Source organism: Aythya marila (genome assembly GCF_965140915.1).
Source record: "Aythya marila genome assembly, contig: HAP1_HAP1_SCAFFOLD_158, whole genome shotgun sequence".
NCBI classification, from domain to species: Eukaryota; Metazoa; Chordata; class Aves; order Anseriformes; family Anatidae; genus Aythya; species Aythya marila.
Genome location: NW_028136675.1, coordinates 647,196 through 667,011, shown reverse-complemented (window position 1 = coordinate 667,011; position 19,816 = coordinate 647,196). Strand labels below are relative to the sequence as shown.

The 19,816-nt window shown below is 46.8% G+C and overlaps 2 protein-coding genes across 2 annotated transcripts in view; one reads left to right on the top strand and one right to left on the bottom strand.

Moving 5' to 3' along the window:
• Window positions 1-19,816, top strand: part of LOC309891560 (antigen WC1.1-like) — a gene marked incomplete at both ends in the record, with an annotated part of 315,844 nt that overhangs the window by 31,247 nt on the left and 264,781 nt on the right. The gene's annotated exons all lie outside the window — the stretch shown is intronic.
• LOC309891624 (olfactory receptor 6E1-like) lies at window positions 14,647-15,476 on the bottom strand (the record flags this gene model as incomplete). The annotated part of the gene is given in 2 exon segments (XM_082785971.1): window positions 14,647-15,063; window positions 15,066-15,476. Coding segments are annotated over 2 exon segments (828 nt in total).

Genomic DNA, 19,816 nt, shown 5'->3' with positions numbered 1-19,816 from the left:
ATTCATGCTGCCAGTTTATTCCTTCAGTGTGAGGACATTGTTTGATATGTTACACCAAGGGTATATGATAGTCTTCAGAAATATATAGAAATATGTTATATTCTTTGGAGGCCTTGACATGATAGCACAATATATATATATATAACTACAAACTTATATGTTTTTATACACATAAAGGAATTCCACTGTTATGTTCTATTCTTTGATATTCCTCATCACACAAGGGAAGAGCTACTAATGTCATCTACCTGGACTTCTGTAAAGCCTTTGACATGGTCTCCTGAAACATTCCTACTTCTACACTGGAGGAGTATGTGTTTGATGTATTGACTGTTAGTTGGACAAAAGATGGAAATATCCAAAGAGTTGTAGTCAATGGCTTATGGTCCAAGTAGAAATCAGTAAGGAGTGGGATCCTTCAGGGGTCTGGGCTGGGATGTATACTATTGATATCTTCATTAAAAAAGTGAAGAGTAATTGTAAATACACCCTAAGCTAGTTGGCTGATGGCACAAAGCTGAGTGGTGCAGTTGGTATGCCAGTGGAGGGGTTGTCATTCAGAAGAACATGGAGAGACTGGAGAGGTAGGCCCTTGTCAACCTCCTGAAGTTCAACAGGGAGAAGTGCAAGGTGCTGCACGTGGGTTAGGGAAATTCCAACTATCAATATAGATTGGAGGATGAGTGGATGAATGGATTCCTGTAGAGCAGGATTTTTTTTTTTATTCTTAGAAGACTTGAATATGATCTGTCAGGGTGTGTTAGCAGCCCAGAAAACTTGTCATATCCTCGGCTGCATGAAAAGAAGTCCACCAGGCTGAGGCAGGTGATTCTCCGTCTATTCTGCTCTTTTTCTGCTCTTCTTTTTTTTTTTTTTTTTTTTTTTTAACAGGGAAAGTAGGGAGACAAGACAAGTGGTCATGATTTTGAACTGAAGGTGTGTAGATTTATATTTGATACAGGGAACAGGGAAGAAAGATCTTAGGGTGAGAGTATTGAGGCACTGGAACAGATTTCCCAGAGAAGTTGTGGATGCCCCATCACTGCACGTGTTGAAATCTGGGATGTATAGGCCTTTCAGCAACCTGATGTAGTGAGAGATGTCCCTGGCCATAGCAGGGGGATTGGACTAGATGATCCTAGAGTCCTGTTCCAGCCTAAACCGTTCCCAGATTGTATCATTCTTTAATTCTAAGATTCTTTGATTGTATCATGCTGTGATCTAATTGCTGCTTTAAGCTTCAGTATGTTCATAGCTTTTACCTCCTTTATTTATTCTAATGCTGTCTTTAGGCAACTCGTGAGCTATGTTTTTACAAAATCTTTCATGTCTACTGACTGAAAATATGTTGATCAGACCATCCTTTGTGGGAGGTGAACCTCATTAGATACAACCTAGAGCTAGCATACAATTGAGTAGTGTGTTTCATTGATTATTGTGCTTTCTCAGACTTCATTTTAGTTTACTTGCAATTAAAAATCATCCTTCTCTACCTGTATGCAGCCTGTTCTCTAAGATAAGCAGGAGGGAGCTGAGACAAAGGAGCTACAAGGTGCAACTGCAGACTTCACTGGAGAAGCCTGATGTCAGGAGAAGTGATGCAAGTCCTAGGGGATCAATGAAAGAAATGGTGTAAGGTTGGGAGTTGATGACCAAGGTTGTCTGTACACTATCAAACTTCTCCTACATGTCCAGACCTCCTTAAGAAACACTCAGAGCTTTCTGTGTTCTTACAAGTCCTGAGGGGTAGTTGTGCCAGGTCCATGAACTCCAGCTCCTGAGAGGAGACTGATGAAATCTCTCAGAAAGCCAAAGTCAGAAGTCAAACCCCAAAGTCCTTCAAAGCACTGATTGGTCCTGCAAAAGGCCATTTCTGACAAAGCCCCATGGACACCTTAGATTAGGTAATTGGAGGCCATGATTACAGGTAATCCAAGGCCCTGTGCAGGTGTTTCTGAGGCTGATAAAATGCTGCCTTTGTTTCATCAAGCAGAAAGGCCAAGGCCTGTTGCTAGCCCTGGGCAAAGAGGTCCTGTCCCTCACATGGGGCTCATCCTCTATCAGCAGGATGTGGGGTATGCAGTGCCGAGTGAAAGACAATGGAATGACACCTCCTGGCCTCCATCAGGAGGTGCAAAGAGGAGTTAAGGCCCCATTGCTAAGAGAAAGTGTCTCCTCCTAGGCCTTGGTGGCACGGAGACCTGCCATAGCCAAGAGGACAAGGCTTTAGCTTTCTTGGCTAAATCTAGGTTTGTCAGTGCCCTTCTCCAGCTGTTCTCTGTTCTCTGGATACCCAGTACACTGAGCTGGTGGAAGGGGATGGGGAGAAGACTGTGGCCCTCATAATCCACAAGGAAATGGTTGGCAACCTGCTACAGCACTTGGACGTACGCAAGTTGATGGGGTGTCCTGGTTTCAGTTAGAACAGAATTAATTTTCTTCCTAGTAGCTGGTAGAATGCTATGTTTTGGCTTAGGATGAGAAGAGTGCTGATACCATGCTGATGTTTTAATTGTTGCAGAGCAGTGCTTACACCAAGCCAAGGACGTCTCAGCTTCTTGCTCTGTCCTGCCAATGGGCAGGCTGGGGGTGCAGCAAGAGTTGGGAGGGGACAGACCCTGGACAGGTGACCCAAACTAGCCAAAGGGGTATTCCATACCATCTGACGTCATGCTAAACAATATATAGGGGTGGCTAGCCGGGGGAGGGGGGGCGGACTGTTCGTGGTTAGGTTGGGCATCGGTCAGCGGGTGGTGAGCAATTGCATTGTGCATCACTTGTTGGTACACATTATTAGTAGTAGTACTATTATCATCATTGTATTACTATTATTATTATTATTATTATTATTACTATTATTATTATTATTACTATTATTATTATTATTACTATTATTATTATTATTATTATTATTATTATTATTATTATTATTATTATTATTATTATTATTATTTTCCTGCCTTATTAAACTGTCTTTATCTCAACTCATGGTCTTCAATTTCCATTTCTCTCCCCCCTCCCAGAGAGGGAGGGGGGAGGGTGAGTGAACGGCTGTGTGGTGTTTAGCTGCTGGCCGGGTTAAACCACGACATGGGGCCAGATGGGATCCACCTGAGGATACTGAAAGAACTGGCAGAGGAGCTGGCCAAGCTGCTTTCCATCATTTATCAACAGTCCTGGCTATCAGGGGAGGTCCCCATTGACTGGCAGCTAACAAACATGACACTCATCTACAAGAAGGGAAAGAGAGTAAACCCGAGGAACCATAGGCCTGTCAGTTTGACCTCAGTGCCAGGGAAGCTCATGGAGCAGATTATCTTGAGTGTCATCACACGGCACTTACAGGGCAACCAGGTGATCAGGCCTAGTCAGCATGGCTTTAAGAAAGGCAGGTCCTGCTTGATGAACCTGATCTCCTTCTATGACAAATTGACGCGCTGGGTGGATGAGGGAAAGGCTGTGGATGTGGTCTACCTTGACTTCAGTAAGGTTTTTAGCATCATTCCCCACAACATTCTCCTCAAGAAACTGGTTGCTCATGGATTCCTGCTGGCCTTTCGTCTCTTCAGATAGACACAACTAAGCCACATGCCTGCTGCTCTCTCTCATACTGAAACACAGGAAATTTGACAACACACAGCCAAGGCTGCTTCTGAATGGGACTTTCAGGTACTTGGGCAGAGGGCCTCACACAAGCACCATGCCAGACAGGTGCCTTCTGCTGGCCTGTGAGAGACACTGGGAGATGTGAGCCTAAAAGCGCATCTGTCAGCCAAGAGGCAAGGGTTGACCTGGCAGCTACTTCTGAAAGATTGGTCCTCCCAGTCCTTTGCCTAGCCATGCTCCTGCTGCTGGCCTCTTGGCTTTAGAGGCACAAGTGAGCTCACAGTCCCCACCAAAGCCAATTGCTTCCTGCTGGATTCTGAGTTCCTAAAGCACAATCGACAACCTCTAACAACATTCAAATGTGGCACCTTCCTTGAGGCCCAGCACCTAACAAATGAAAACAAGGTCATTGTCATCCTCCAAGTCCATGCACCTCCTGATGGACTTTCAGCTTCTCTGATGGACAGCAGACAACTATGTGCAAGCTCTGTTAGGTACTAGAGCAAGACTGACCTTGAAATAAATATTCACACTAGCTTCATGTCAGTGGCTCTTCAGTTCCTTATGACAGATAAAATGACACGTTTACACCAACCATGTGCCTGAAGGGGGCCTATCAGCTCATCAGGCAGAAGTGCCCTGACACCCACCTGCGCAGCCATGGGCATCCTGCTGCCCCTTGAGATCCTGAGGCACAGCTGACCTCAACGGAGCATCCCCACCAGTCTCCTCCTTGAGTTTTATGACCTGACCACATCCATGTCACCTTCCCTGCCTCCTCCAAGACCTAGTGACTCCTCCAGATACTCTCAGCCCCTTTACAGCCTCATGGGGCAAAACACTTCAGTTGCACGATAAGAGTACAGGAATGAGGGATTTGAGGATTAAGTGGTTAGGGTTTAGGGATTAGATTTTACCTTCCATCTTTAGGGATTGGGCAGTTTTACAGAGAGGCTCCAGTGCTCTGTTTTGAGCACCCATCCATTGTTTAGGGTACAGGCTATATTTTTGGTTAGGGTTTATAATCTACTTTCTTAAAGAATGAAGATTGGTGTTAAGGCTGGCAGTTTAATGCTAGGGATTAAGGACTAGGGATTAGCAAGAACTAAGAGAGATATTGACAGGGCCTAACATGATTGCTTTCCCAGTGAGTGTTGCAGCAGCAGCAGCCTTACCTGAATCCTTCTCACCTCTTCAAAATCTTTCCTTTCTGTTAGCCAGGCCACTCTTCTCTGCCCCAGATCTACCAGCCTTATTCTTCCGGCTTTCCCCTGACCTCCCCAAATGTGTCACCCTGTTGGGGGCAGCTTTCTGAGGGCCTTTATGACCTCAGAGGCTCTGCCTCCCTGCTGTTGGCCGGACAGGTTTGGGACAGAATTGACCTCACAACCAGCATCTACAGGGCTACAAGGAGCTGTTGTGATGAGGAGGCCTCTTCCCAGGCCACCAAGGAGCACTGGGTGCAGGGGATGCCCTGCACAATCCCTCAGGTACTGTGCAGGCCAACCAGCTCATGCTTCAGAAGGCCTGCCACACATCTAGACTCGCATTTCCTCATGCAGCCTTTAGAGAACAAGGGCCCAGCCCAGTCCCTGCTCTGCAGCTCCTCCCTGTCTCTCCCAGGAAGCCAGCCCAGCCCAGACCCTCCCTAGCTCTCCACACCTCCCTCTCCTCTCCCCAGTCTAATCCATCCCAGCCCAGAAGAGCAGCCCAGGTTGGGCTGGCCCCAAGGCAGCAAATGCAGAAGCAGAGGGCAGTGTCAGTGTCTCTACTGCTGCCATCTGCAGGAGATCCCATACCCTTCCAAGGTGCAACCATTTAAAAAATATAATAGAGAAAATTTACATGAAATCTAAAGCAGAAAACCTTCACTCTGAGGTTGGTGAGGCACTGGAAAAGGTTCTTCAGAGAAGTAGTACCCCGCTCAATAGTAGTGTTCAAGGCCAGGGAGGATGGGACCTGTAACAACCTGGTCTTGTGGAAGGTGCCTCTGACCACGGCAGCGGGGCTGGAACAAGATGGTCTTTAAGGTCCCCTCCAAATCATGCCATTCTATACATCTATGACACTGAAGACCCCAAACTGCTTGTGTAGCTTGTGTAGAGAAAGGGATTTCAATTTCTGTGAAAAAGTTTCCTCCCCTTGAATAACAAGTGCTTGGAAGGGATGGGATGCTGCCTGCCTGTCACTTTGTGGGTGTCCAGTCTCAAAATAGGACAAGAAAAGATAATTCTCAAGCCAAACTCTTCTTTTGAATTAGGAAAAAGAGAACACTGGAAATAAGTGTCCATCTCCAGGTGACAAAGGGAAGAGCAGTGATTACATCAGTCTGATTCAAAGTCAGTTCCCCTCGTGGGGTTATGATTCAATGTTGGTTTACTTGTTGGCGCAGGGACCTGTCAAGAGCTCCCTGTTCTGCTGAGCTGGGCAGGGCTCCTGGGCCCAAGGGGAGCTCCTGGCAAGTGGGCAGCACTGAAGAGAGACAGCTCTGCCCAGGAGCAGCTCCTCTGCACAGCGCACCTCACAATTTTCCTCCACACTCTTTAACCTACATACTGCATTGTTTCCTGATGTATTGTTGGATGTCCTGCTCAGCACCTAAAATACTAAGATACTTCTGGCCAATGGGCATCTGAGATCCATCCCTAGTGGTTTTTAGCAGACACTGTAGGGCAATACTGACTCTGGCTGAGCCTACAGAAAATCTGTCTGGTCCCTCTGCACTCTTAGGAAGCAAAATTGAGAACTTGAGGAAGGAGCACATCTTCCTCAAATGGAAGTAGCAGTTTGTCTTCCTGAGGAGGTTTCGGCAAAACAATATATATGTTATACAATATAATATTCCTATATTCTAACACAATATAAGAATATATAGGTTTGGGTTTTGCTCAGAGAAATCTCTCTAACCTGTCTCTGTTTTTTCCACCACTGACAGCCATCCTTGCTCTGAGGCAGCAAATGTCCAACAGCAGCTTCCCCACAGAGTTCCTCCTCCTGCCATTCGCAGACACACGCAAGCTGCAGCTCCTGCATTTTGGGCTCTTCCTGGGCATCTACCTGGCTGCCCTCCTGGGCAACGGCCTCATCCTCACAACTGTAGCCTGCGACCACCGCCTCCACACCCCCATGTACTTCTTCCTCCTCAACCTCTCTCTCATTGACCTGGGCACTATTACCACCACTGTTCCCAAAGCCATGGCCAATTCCCTGTGGGACACCAGGGCCTGCTCCTACTCGGGATGTGCTGCTCATTTTTTTTTCTTTTTATTTTTCATCTCAGCAGAGTTTTATATTCTCACCATCATGGCTTATGACTGCTACATTGCCATCTGCAATCCCCTGCACTACAGGACAATAATGGACAGCAGAACTTGTGTCAACATGGCAGCAGCTGCCTGAGGCAGTGGGTTTCTCCATGCTGTGTTTCACACTGCCAATAGCTTTTCCCTCCCCCTTTGCCAAGGCAGTGCCCTGGACCAGTTCTTCTGTGAAATACCCCAGATCCTCAAGCTCTCCTGCTCAGATGCCTACCTCAGAGAAGTTGGGCTTCTTATGTTTAGTGTCACTGTAGCATCTGGGTGCTTTGTTTTCCTTGTGCTGTCCTATGTGCAGATCTTCAGGGTCGTGCTGGAGATTACAACACATCAGGGTGTGCACAAAGCCTTTTCCACTTGTCTCTCTCACCTGGCCGTGGTCTCCTTGTTTCTCAGCACTGCCTTTTTTGCCTACCTGAAGCCCCCCTCTGGGTCCTCCTCATCCATGAACCTTTTGCTGGCTGTTCTATACTCAGTAATGCCCCCAGCAGTGAACCCCCTCATCTACAGCATGAGGAACAAGGAGCTCGAGGATGCAATTTGGAAACTGATTTGGGGGATGCTTTTCAGTACTAATAAAGACCCCTTCCATCTCCACAAATGAATCCCAGTACTTCCCATTCTAGGCTTGTGTTTTTGTTGTTCTTATTATATTTTCACATTGTCAGTTTTACTACTTGTGCTTCTTGTGTTCTTACCTAAATATTTGGATTCTCCCCTCTGCTATGAATGAATAAACCTGTTCTGTCCCATATGGAAGCTGCATAAATGTGCTTCTAACACTGTGAGTGAGTCTCTGAAGACTCTCTCATAGCATCTCTGTAATAAAATAGAGTCACCACAGTGCAATGCCTCAAGCCTGGCCTTTCCTTTCCAAACCAGTGTCAAGATTAGGCCCAAAGAATTAATTGCTCCCCACAAGGGTCTGTTCCTACTTAAGTTCAGGAGAGAATGTCTCATTGTTGCATTCTGACTCAGGGGTCAAGGGACTGGACTGTGGAATTAGTGTGCATGACAATCCGGTGTTCTGAGGCCTTGCTGGTGTTTGTAATCCCTGCTCCTCAAGGTTACCTGGTGAGTGATCTACCTGGAAGGCTATCACTGCTCAGAGAAGATGATGACAGTGAACACCTCCAGAGGTCCTTTCTGACTCAGGGAAGAAAGGGCTAGACTGTGGAGTTAGAGTGTATAACCATGCTGTGTTTTGAGGCCTCTCTGCTGTTTGTAATCCCTGCTCCTCAAGGTTACACAGTGAGTGGTGTCATTCTCAAAATGAGTCTCTGCCCTTGGGAACCTGGAGTACAGCTGGTACAATGATACTACAGAAAAGTTCTCAGAGACATTGCAAGACATTCCAGAATGACTGAATCACAAATTGGTTGGAGTTGGAAAAAGTCTCTCCCCATATTACTTGTTCCCTTTAAGCACTGGAAGGCAAGAAGGTTCCCCCCAGAGTCTTCTCTTCTCTAGGCTCAACAAACCCAGCAGGCTCAGCTTGCCTTCACAGGAGAGGTGTTTCACTCCACTGATTATTGCTGTGGCTCTGCTCTGGTCCCACTCACTAAGTCCTATGTCCAAAATCTTATGTGTCTGTTGTGCTGGGGCTCTGGAGCTGGTTGCAGAACTCCAGGTGGGGTCTCACAAGAGCAGAGTAGAGAGGGAGAATCACCTCCCTCAACCTGCTGGTCACTCTGCTTTAGATGCAGCCCAGGATACTGTAGTCTTTTAGGGTTGCAAGTGGACATTCCTGACTCATGTTGAGCTTCTCTTCAACTAGAACCCTCAGGTCCTTCTCATCAGGACTACTCTTCATCAGGGCAGTGGCTTTCTCAAAGCCATGGTGCACACTGCCAGTACATTTTCCCTTCCCCTTTGCCAAGTCAATGCCCTGGACCAATTCTTCTGTGAAATTCCCCAGATCCTCAAGCTCTCCTGCTCAGATGTCTACCTCAGGGAAGTTGGGCTTGTTCTGATTAGTCTCTCTTTAGCTTCAGGATGTTTTATTTTTATTCTTTTCTCCCATGTGCAGATCATCAGATCAGTGCTGAGGATACCATCCAAGCAGGGACAGTACAAAGCTTTTTCCACGTGCTTCCCTCAACTGGCTGTGGTCTCCATCTTTTCCAGAACTGCCATATTTGCCTACATGAAGCCCCCTTCTGTCTCCTCCCCATCCCTGAACCTGGTGGTGACAGTTCTGTACTCAGTGGTACCTCCAGCAGTGAACCCTGTCATCTACAGCATGAGGAACCAGGAGCTTAAGGATGCACTGAAGAAGCTGAGTCAATCCGTAGTCCTTCAGCAACAATAAGCTGCCCATGTCTCTTCACAAGGGATTTCCAATTCATCTCAGGAAACTGGTGGTCTTTGTGCATTTTTTCTGTGATAATCTTGTTTGTCTGCCTTCACTCCACTTCTGCAGAGTGGCCTAAACCCACTCTTTTTGACCCAGAGACCCTTGTACCTGTGTCTAGTGTTATGGTACAGCTGGTTTCCCCTGTCACATCTCTTTAATAAAAGGGTATTTCCTCAGTGCTGGTGCCTGGACGTTGGGTTCTTCTTCCAATGTTATGGTCAGGAACAGGCCGAAGAAATTGTTTTATTATCAGGTGAACGTCATTGCTCTATGAAATTGCTCTCCATGGCTCTATGTCCAGGTGGAGGCCAGTGAGGAGTAGTGTCCTTCAGGGCCTGTCTTGAGACCAGTACTGTTTAATATTATTATCAGTGACATAGTGGGATCAAGTGCACCCTCAGCAACTTTGCCAATGACACCAAGCTGAGTGGTGCTGTTGATACAACAAAAGGAAGGGATGATATCTGTTTGGACCTGAGCAAGTTTGAGAAGTGGGCCCATGTGAATCTAAAGAGGTTCAACAAGTCCAAGTGCAAGGCATTGCACCTGGGCCAGGGCAATCCCAGACATGAGGACAGACTGGGAGCAGAAGTCCTTGAGAGCAGCCCTGCTGAGAAGGACTTGGGGGTTCTGTTGGACAAAAAGTTTGACATGAGCCAGCAGTGCATACTTGCAGCCCAGAAGCCAACTGCACCCCAGGCTCCATCAACAGAGGAGTGTCCAGCAGGATGAGGGAGGTGATTGCCTCCCTCTGCTCTGCCCTTGTGAGGCCTCATTTGGAGTGTAGGGTCCCCAACATGAAAAGGAAGTTGATCTGTTAGAGTGGGTCCAGAGGAGGTTCACATAGCTGATTAGAGGACTGGAGCACATCTCCAGTGAAGAAAGGCTGAGAGAGCTGGGGCTGTTCAGCCTGAAGAAAAGAAGGGTCCTGGGAGCCCTCAATGCAGCTTTTCAGTGCTTAAAAGAGTCTTATTGTGGTGGTTTTACCGTGCTGGGCAGCTAAACCCCACAACCGCTCTCTCACTCCCCCTCCTTTAGATGAGGAGGGGGAGAAGTAAAGCAAAGAACAACTCACGGGTTGAGATAAGGATAATTTAATTAAAGGGAAAAAATTATAATAATTAAATAAAGACTACCATGAACTAAACAATTTAACTAAGGGGAAATAAAAAGGGAAAGGGGAAAAGGGAGGGGAAAAGGAAAAATAAAAAGAAGGGAGGAAAACAAACAAACAAAATAAATGAAGGCTATATGGAAGTGCAGAGGAAAGAAATTACTCTCTACTTCCCACAAAAGAGCGATGATTGACCAAGTCCTTGAAGCAAGGCCTCAACGCACGCAGCCGGTGTTCGAGAGGAGGACCGACATTTTCACAACAAGAGCCCACCCCTCCCCTCTTCTTCCTGTTTCCACCTTTTATTGCTGAGTGTGACATCACATGGTATGGAATATCCCTTTGATTGGTTTAGGTCAGCTGCCCTAGTGATGTTTCTCTCCTCACTTTTTGCCCACCCCCTTGGAGGGTTAGAGAAAGGCCCAATGCTGTGCCACTGCTGCTCAGCAGTAGACACAACACAGGTGTGATAACACTGCTGTTCCAGCTACAAGTACAGAGTACGGCACTGTATGGGCTGCTGCCGGGAAAGTTAACATTCCAGCCAGACCCAGTACACTTATAAATAAGATAAAGAGTAACTTTTTGTTGGGCCAATAATGACAGAACAAGAGAGAATGGCTTTAAATCAGGCCCATTACTCTCCAGAGCATCACCACCAGCTCTGGGCACTTCATGGACCACAGGAAGGGGACAGGAGTGGCAGTTCCTGTCCTGCCAAAGGAAAACTCAGATATTGTCTGAGTTGTGTGTCCATGCTGGGTGAGGACTCACAGCAGGGCATTTGTGGTGCAGAGCCAGAGCTCGTGGACAGGAGTAACATGCAAGTGCAGGAGGCAGGTGGTCACTCTGGGCCATTGGTGGAATGATTAGCATGTGAAGATGGCCCAGGACATTTGTCATCCCCAGCCTCTAGCAATGGCTGTTCCTAGTACTGGCTGCTCACTCGGATTTATGGCTGGGGTTTGCTGCCAGGCCACCCCCATCCTCACCTTCAGCTCCCTGCCTGTGTGGGGGAATGGCCAACCCTGTCCAATGTCTTCCCTGGACCAGACACCTTCAGACCCCAGAGCAGGGATGTCTGTGAAACCTCCCGTGGGACATGGTCAGGGCAAGGCAGGCATCAGGCGCAGGGGGAAGGGGAGAGCTATAGAGAAAGGGAAGCAAGGGTTGCAGTGGGGATCATGCTTGGGGACCATTACCCACCCTGACCACACCCTTCCTGTGCTGTGCCTGAACAGTGGGGCCATGGAACCATGTGTGGGACAGAAAGGACAGGCTGGTGCAGGGATAGAGCCCAAGTTAGGGAGAAGTGTCTATCTGTCAGAGGGTATGAAGGCCCCTCAGAGTGACCTGGACAGGATGGATCAAAGGGCAGAGGCCAATGGGATGAGGTTCAACTTGGCTAAGTGCATCCTCATGCAACGCTACAGGCTTGTGGCAGATTGTCTGGAAAGCTGTGCAGAGGAAAAAGATCTGGGGGTATTTGTTGATGCTCACCTGACCATGAGCCAGCAGTCTGCCCAGGTGGCCAAGAAGGCCAATGGCATCCTGCCTTGTGTCAGGAATAGTGCAGCCAGAAGCACCAGGGAGGTGATCATGATACTCTGCTCCGCTGAGGCCGCATCTTGAGTACTGTGTTCAGTTTTGGGCCCCTCACTACAAGAAGGACATTGAGGCCCTGCAACATATCCAGAGAAGAGCTACAAAGCTGGTGAAGGGTCTGGAACACAATTCTAATGAGGAGCAGCTGAGGGAACTGGGGTTGTTTAGTCTGCAGAAGAGGAGGCTCAGGGGAGACCTAATTGCTCTCTCCAGTTACCAAAAGGAAGCTGTGGGGAGCTGGGGGTCAGCCTCTTCTCCCAGATAACTACTGATAGGATTAGAGGGAATGGCCTCAGGTTGCTCCAGGGAGGTTTAGTTTGGAAATTAGAAGAAATTAGAATTTTCTTCTCAGAAAGAGTAGTCAGGCATTGGAATGGGTTGCCTAGGGAAGCGGTGGTGTCACCGTCCCTGGGGGGGGGTTTTAAGGAGAGGTTGCACCTGGCACTTAGGGACATGATTTAGTGGGTGACATGGGTAGTATTGGCATCTTTGGACCAGATGACCTTGGAGGTCTATTCAAACTTAATTATTCTATGATTCTATTCTGCCCAGTTGCTGTACATGTATGAGCTTCAGGGAGTTAAAAAACTGCCCCATCTCCCAGAACTCTCATGAACTCCTTTACAGTATTTTTCTTTCCATGGTCTGTTTTTCTAAGACTTTTCCTGTGCAGATAGCCCTTAGATGCAGCATGGTCATGGCAGGCATTTCTTCTGCACTATGGGCCTGTGTCTTGGTTGTGGAGAAACTTTCCCAAGAGGTCCACCAACTCAAAGAGCATATACTTTCCTCGCTCTACATGTACGAACCAGTACCTCAGCTGTTAGGAGTAAGCATGCCTCTGCACAAGAAAGGGGTATGGAGGGTCCACACAACATACCACTCTGTGGTTTTACCCATGAAGGAGACATGAGAAAATGGGCTGGGAAATCTACCTCAACCCTAGAGGCATGGGGTATATAAGTTACAAGGAAAAAAGGGGGGGGGACGGGGGACGGGGGACGGGGAATGGCCCTTCCAGGAAAATTGCTGCTCCAATTTCCATGAATACTCTGACCAGAACTAGAGGTGCTCTGCCTCCAATCGGGTGGAGGGACAACTGAGTTTATTGGACTGTGTGGGTTCAATGGCCTGACACATCAGACCAACAGAAGTTTAAGGCTCTTGTGGACACCAGCGCACAGTGTACTGTAATGCCATCCAGCTATAAAGGAGCAGAACCCATTTTTATTTCTGGAGTGACAGGGGAATCCTGACAGTTAACTGTATTGGAGGCTGAAGCAGAGTTACATTAAGATTATGACCTTGCCCGGTCTCTTGGAGAACCCTTCTGTTGTGGGGTTGCTGAGGGTCAAAGAGCAGCAGATGCTGATCATTACCCCAGTGGTGCACAGGGAGCAATATTGCACTAACTGAGACTCCCTGATTCACATTCATGAGTTGGTTTATTGACTGGAGAGACAAGAAGTGATCAGCAAGACTTGCTCACCCTTTAATAGTCCCATATGGCTAGTGTGAATTCTTGACAAAAAGTGGAGACTAACAGTGGACTATCGTGGCCTGAATGAAATCATGCCACTACTGAGTGCTGCAGTGCTGGACGTGGTAGAACTCCAATATGAACTAGAATCAAAGCCAGACAAGAGGCATGCCACGACTGATATCACTAATGTGTTTTTCTCAATCCCTTTAGCAGCAGAGTGCAGTCCACAATGACACAGGACACGGGTGAATGCAGGCAGGCACACTCAGCATTCACACAAACACAAACAACACCAGCAGCATTATCCTGATTGCCTCTCTGGCTCACCAAGATGGAGGCCCATTAGTGGGAAATGCAAAGTGCTTGTGTGTGCAAATGCATGTGCATGTGCGTGTGTGCAAGGTAGATCCCTCCAGCAGCTGGGATCAGATACTCAGCTTGCCCAGGACAAGTTCCTGGCTCCCAGTCTGCCCAGATGAAGACACTTGGACATATGAGCCCCCGTAGGCGCAGCCCCACTGTAGCTGCTGGCACACACCACCCCAATCTAACACACACTCACAAGGACACAGGCACACACACATTAAGTCCACACACTCCCATCTCTCCTGTTGCTGACTACAATGACACATGGGCCCTCTGATGCCCTGGTTCTAGCCCACTTACCCCTATGTATCATCATAGTGACCTACAGCCCTTGGCAGCAATCCCATTACTCCAAATGGTGATGTGGAAAGCTGCTGCCAATGATGCATCTGGATGGGTTTCTGCCTGGACAGTGGGGTGATAGCTCTCCCAAGGCAGTCCTGGAAGGAGCTGGGACAAGATCTTAGTTCCACAGGTGCCAGTGACTTGGATTCCCACCTGCCATTGTGCTTTGTGCTCTTCTGGGCTCATGCAGATGGGCTTTTGTTGAGCTGAGGGCTCTCCTGTGATGGGCCTGGAAGCAGTCAGAGCAGGGCATGAATTGAATTATTCATCCTGACATCATTTCCTTGGGCCTTCGTTTTGTGTACAGACGTGCTTCTTATCACACAGCCTAACACAATCCAGCAAGAACATAAACCTCTGGAGACATCTGCATATGGAGGTCACATGTATATGATGGTGGTATTACATAAGATATGACAGCAGAGAACTCAAATTGCTTTTCAGAAATGCATCATGATTAGGGGAAAAGCTGTGCTGTTGCACGGGCCATGGCTTCCTTCAGGGCCAGCATCACGGCCTTGTTTCTAAGACTGTAGATGAATGGGTTTAAGAATGGGTACAGGACAGTGTTCAGTAAAGCTACAATTCTGTTGGTCTCCAAAGAAACGTGATCTGAGGTGGGTGCGTAGAGAGCAATGCAGCTTCCATAGGCAATGGCCAAGGTGGTGAGATGGGAAGAGCACGTAGCAAAAGCTTTTCTCCTCGCAGAGGCTGCTGGCATTTGTAGAATACAGAAGAATATGCTTGTGTAAGATGCCAGAGTTAGACACAAGGAAGACAGCACGATAAACAATATGAAAACTGATTCTGTTTTCCAAAGCAGGGTGACATCAGAGCAAGACAGTTGGAATAAAGGGGTGGTGTCACAAAAAAAAAGTGCTGGATCTTGTTCAAAACACAGAAAGTGAGCTTGGAGAGCAGCACCAAGTGGTAACTCAAGAATGTGAAGCCCATGACCCAAACAGCAGCAACCAGCTGGATGCAGAGCCGATGCTTCATGATGGCAGCATAGCGCAAAGGCTGGCACATGGCAACATAACGGTCAAAGGACATGACAACAAGGAGAACAAACTCTGCAATACCTAGGGCAAAATAGAAGGAGGACTGGGCAAAGCATCCACCTACTGAGATAGTTCTCCTGCCAGAGCTCAGAATTACCAACAGTTTGGTGCTTGTGGAAGACATAAACCAGATTTCCAGGAATGCCAGATTGCCAATGAAATAGTACATGGGGGTTTGCAGGCGGCTATCCATACACACCAGGAAAATGATGGCTGCATTCCCCATCACCGTTGTCAGGTACATGAGTAGAAGGACCATGCAGAAAAATAGCTGTAGCCTTTGATCAAGCCCTGAGAAGCCTGTGAGGATGAATTCAGAAATGACAGTTCCATTGCCTACTCTCGTGCCCAATTTCCATTCATCCTGCTGAGGCAAGAACATGGCAAAACCAAGTAAAATAATTTCATGGTGTGGATGGAAGGTTATCTCCTTCCTTCTCTCTTTCCTTGCTTGCAGGCTTCCTATACAACAGAGAGAGAAGGAGATTCTGTTGGACCTTCCTTACACTCTGCCTTTTCCATTTCATATATCATGCAGAGTCCTACAGGAATTTCTTGTCTTCTTTCCAACTTTGTCCATCAGCCACAAATTATTCTTTCTCAAGAACACAAGACTAATAAGGGGTTGTTAGCGATTGCACCCTGTTCCTGGGAAGGTCCTCATTTACTCAGAACAATTGCAAACACCCATTGTAACAATGTTTCGAAAGGAAATCTCATCTTCTGCACAAATATTTTCTATTTTGTAGATGCTAAACCATGAATTCAAATATGTATATTGGAAGTTATTCTCTCTCCTCTTCAGTACTTGCCTTTTTGGACTACCAGCAGCTGAGGATCCCCTGGTTTATTTCAGGACAAAGAAATTTCAGGTCTCTCTTTTGTAATGCTGTGATTTCTTCTTTGTCATCTTCCCTTATTTCTTTAGGAAAGAAGAAAAACGGGGACCAAGTGTAGCTTGCCTTTTTTAGTACTGTAAATTAAGGCCAAAATTCATTATGGTCCCACCAGGTCCGTAGAAACATCTATTACAATCTCATCTGACTTCTTTCTGCACTGAAAAGCAAATATATCCAGAATTACTCTTTGTTCTTACTATCAGACATTCTCAACTAAATGCCTTGCTTTTCTGAGAAGTGGAAAAATCTTGTCCTCTTCAAAAGCTTAAGGATAGTCCTTGTAGTACAAAGAGGAAGTGCCTAAAAAAAGCAAAGTGCCAAGTACTACTGTGTAGGCTTATATTTCAGTTGACTAAAAGTCACATCCTTCAGGTTGAGCTATTTGACTTACTCTCATCCCATCAATGCTGAGAGAGAGAAGAGCATCTGAAAGAGATCCCTCGCCTTTATTTTGCATGGCAGTTCTAGGCTGGGACGACCCAGACACAAGCACTTTCTCTTGTTTCATTGATTGTTGGGGGATCCTCAGGAGAACAAGTTCTCACAGGCACCAGGAGTGAAGAAGGTTAAACTCATTACTCAAGTCTCTGATGATTGTAGTAAATTACTCTCCTCTGTAAATCAAAGTACTCCTCAAACAGGAAAACAAACAAAACTAAAACAAAAACCACAAGAGAAACTTGTTCAGCAAAGACAGACATTTTCTCCTTCACCTTTCCCTATGTGTTTAGACATAGAAAGGATCAGAGCAGATGACTGTAAAAAGTGACCACCTCAAAACACAAGGGTGGGGGAGGAGATGATGGGTTTGAAGCAGTGAAGTAGTTTCTCCATGGGCTGTGTTGTCCCCTCAGGACCTGTCCCAGGGCAGAATGGGTGCACTTAGGCAGGAAAATGGAAAGTTCAGAAGCGGGGAGTTTTAAGGACTTTTAAGCATGGGGTTTGGGCTGGTCTTAGACCCCAAGTGCCCTGCCTTGCTCTTTGCCTCTAGACTGGCAAAGAGGAATCTGTGCACTGGCTTCATCTGGAAAACTTGTTGAGATTAACCCATTAGCTGTAATAGTTTTAGCAGAAGCTCAAGCCCAGTCACCAACAGCAATATGTTGTGGTTTAGCCCTGATGATCAGCTAAGCACTGAGGGGATCTGATCCAAGACTTTTTCCCATGCAATGAGGCAAAATAAGAATGGGAGGCAGTGACGGGAAACAAGTCTGGTCAGTCACGTTAATCATAAGATCACAAAAACATAGAAAGATTTGGTTTCCAAGGCACTTTAAAGATCAACCAGTTCTAACTGCCCTGCCATAGGCAGGGGCACCTTCCACCAGACCAGGTTGCTCAAAGCCCCATTAAGCCTGGCCTTGAATACTTCCAGGGATGGGGCACCCACAGCTCCTCTGGTCAACCTGTTACAGTGCCTCATCACCCTGAAAAATCAATTTTTTTCTGAATATCCAATCTAAAACTACCCTCTTTTAGTTTAAAAGCTACCTCTGTTCTGAATGGAAATGCAGGATGGGGAGAGCCAGTGGGCACAGTTGTTTGTGCTGGTGCTGCTAAGGACAAGACTGTCTGAGGAGCCTCACACTGAAATGTAGGTGCATGGGGTTCACATCCAAGCCTGGTACATGAACTCCTCATTCTGGTGGAGATGGTCAAGGAAGAGGAACACTGTTTTGCAAGCACCCAGCAAAGAAGTGCACATCATCTGTCCAAGTACATGTCTTTTCTACCTCCTGCAGCTACTGAAATGGGGGACAGTCACCTTTAAGGCCTATGTCATGCTTTTCTGATCCATGCAGAATTTTCAGATACCCAAAGGCATCAGAAATGGCCCCAGATACCAATGTCCAAGTTATTCCACCTGTTTTTATTCACAGACTCTCATCTGCATGGTATCTCTCCTCCAGCTGGACCCCTCTCTTCACATCTAATTCCTTTTCCAAGGAGCCCCCAGTGGGCTGTATCAGCTTAGTACTTTGGCAACTTGGTTGGCCATGTTGCGCCTGAGCTATTGCTCATGGTGGGGGTTAAGAGAATTTCCTTTCCTCTTCTTGTCTCACACCTGTCTTTCTCATCTGGAAGAAATCTCAGCTGATGAGCTACAGGCCTCAGGAAAAATTTTGTCTCTCTGTGAAACTCCAGAGAAATATCCTCATCAATCAAAGTTTTCATCAAGCAAGGATCTGTGTGGGTTGTGTTTGCTGGAAGTTGAGAAGCAGACAGTCCTGGAATTGTGATCTCTGGTGGGCTAAAGCAGTCCTGTGTTCCAGTTTTCCTCTGTGCTGAGGAAGGATGCTGCCATCTGGAACTGAGCAAACCAGAACCTTGGTAAGGAAGTTTCTGAGACATGGGGCAGAGAAAGGAGTAAAAGTTTTATTTAATCATCCCTGAGTTTTGAAGGCACTTGATTTGATTAAGGTTCTCATTAAAAGTGCTGTTTATATATATATATATTTTTGTGTGAGCATATTGTTTGATATGTTCCAACAAAGATGTATGATGTTTTTCAATATACAAGAAAAACATGGTAATATATACATTATGTATACTCCTTGATGTTAGAATAAGGACTGGATATATAATTAAAAGCATAGATATGTTTATATACCTAAAGGTTTTCCTTAGGTTTATTCCATTCTTTAATGTTCCTTACCAGAAAAGGGAAGGGCTACTGGTGTCATCTACCTGGATGTCTATGAGGCTTTTGAAATGATCTCTCACAACTTTTTCGCTACTGAACTGGAGGAATATGGGCTTGATGGATTGACTGTTAGATGGAGAAAAGAATTAGTTAGATGGCCTCATCCAAAAAGTTGATACTCCTTGTGAGTCTATGGGCAGAGGTCCTGCCCCTCATGGCATAGTCAGTCAGCAGAAACAGAGCTCCTGGAAGAGAACTGCAGTTCACTGCAGTTCTCTGCAGTGCCCCCCTTGGGCAGTGGGGAATGGATGTCCCTGTGCTCCCCACAAGTTGTCCCCAAGCTGTTGGTGCTGCCTTGCAGAGCAAATAGGCTGTGGTGCTGTGGGGTGAATCTGCATGGCTGTGCTAGTCAAGGTGGGAAGCAGACTCAGCCAGGTCCAGATCACTGAGCTGGACCCTGTGAATTCCAGGTTCCTTGTGAATACCTGGCTTTAGTTCTTTCACTGTGGCTGAGCCCACAGTGGGAGATCTCTCACTTTCAGAGGGGCTGCAGTCAGTGCTCATGCCATGCTCCGCTGACCCTGGAGGTACCCTGGGCTCTGCAGGCAGCTCTAGATTCCCCTCCTGAAGGACATCATCTACAGGTCAGACGTGGGAACGGCCCTGGCTATGTAACGCAGTGACCATTTGCTGTCTCTGCTGTGAGCAGACACCCATGGGTGAGTCTTAAACCTAGCCCTTGGTCTCTGACAGGTCACAATGCAACAATGAGCCATTACCTCCGGAACAGAAGCAGGAACAGACTTTTGTAGGGAGCAATGATTTGGGCCTATTCTTGACGCTTGTTAGGCAAAGAAATCCCAGCCTTCAGGCATTTCATTGTGGTAATTCCGTTTTATTACAGGGGTGCTAGAAGAGAATATTGCTTAACTCACAGGGTTAGATGCACATTTATACAGCCTCCATATGGGACAGAACAGGTTCATTCATTCACTGCACTGATGAGAATCCTGGTATTTATGC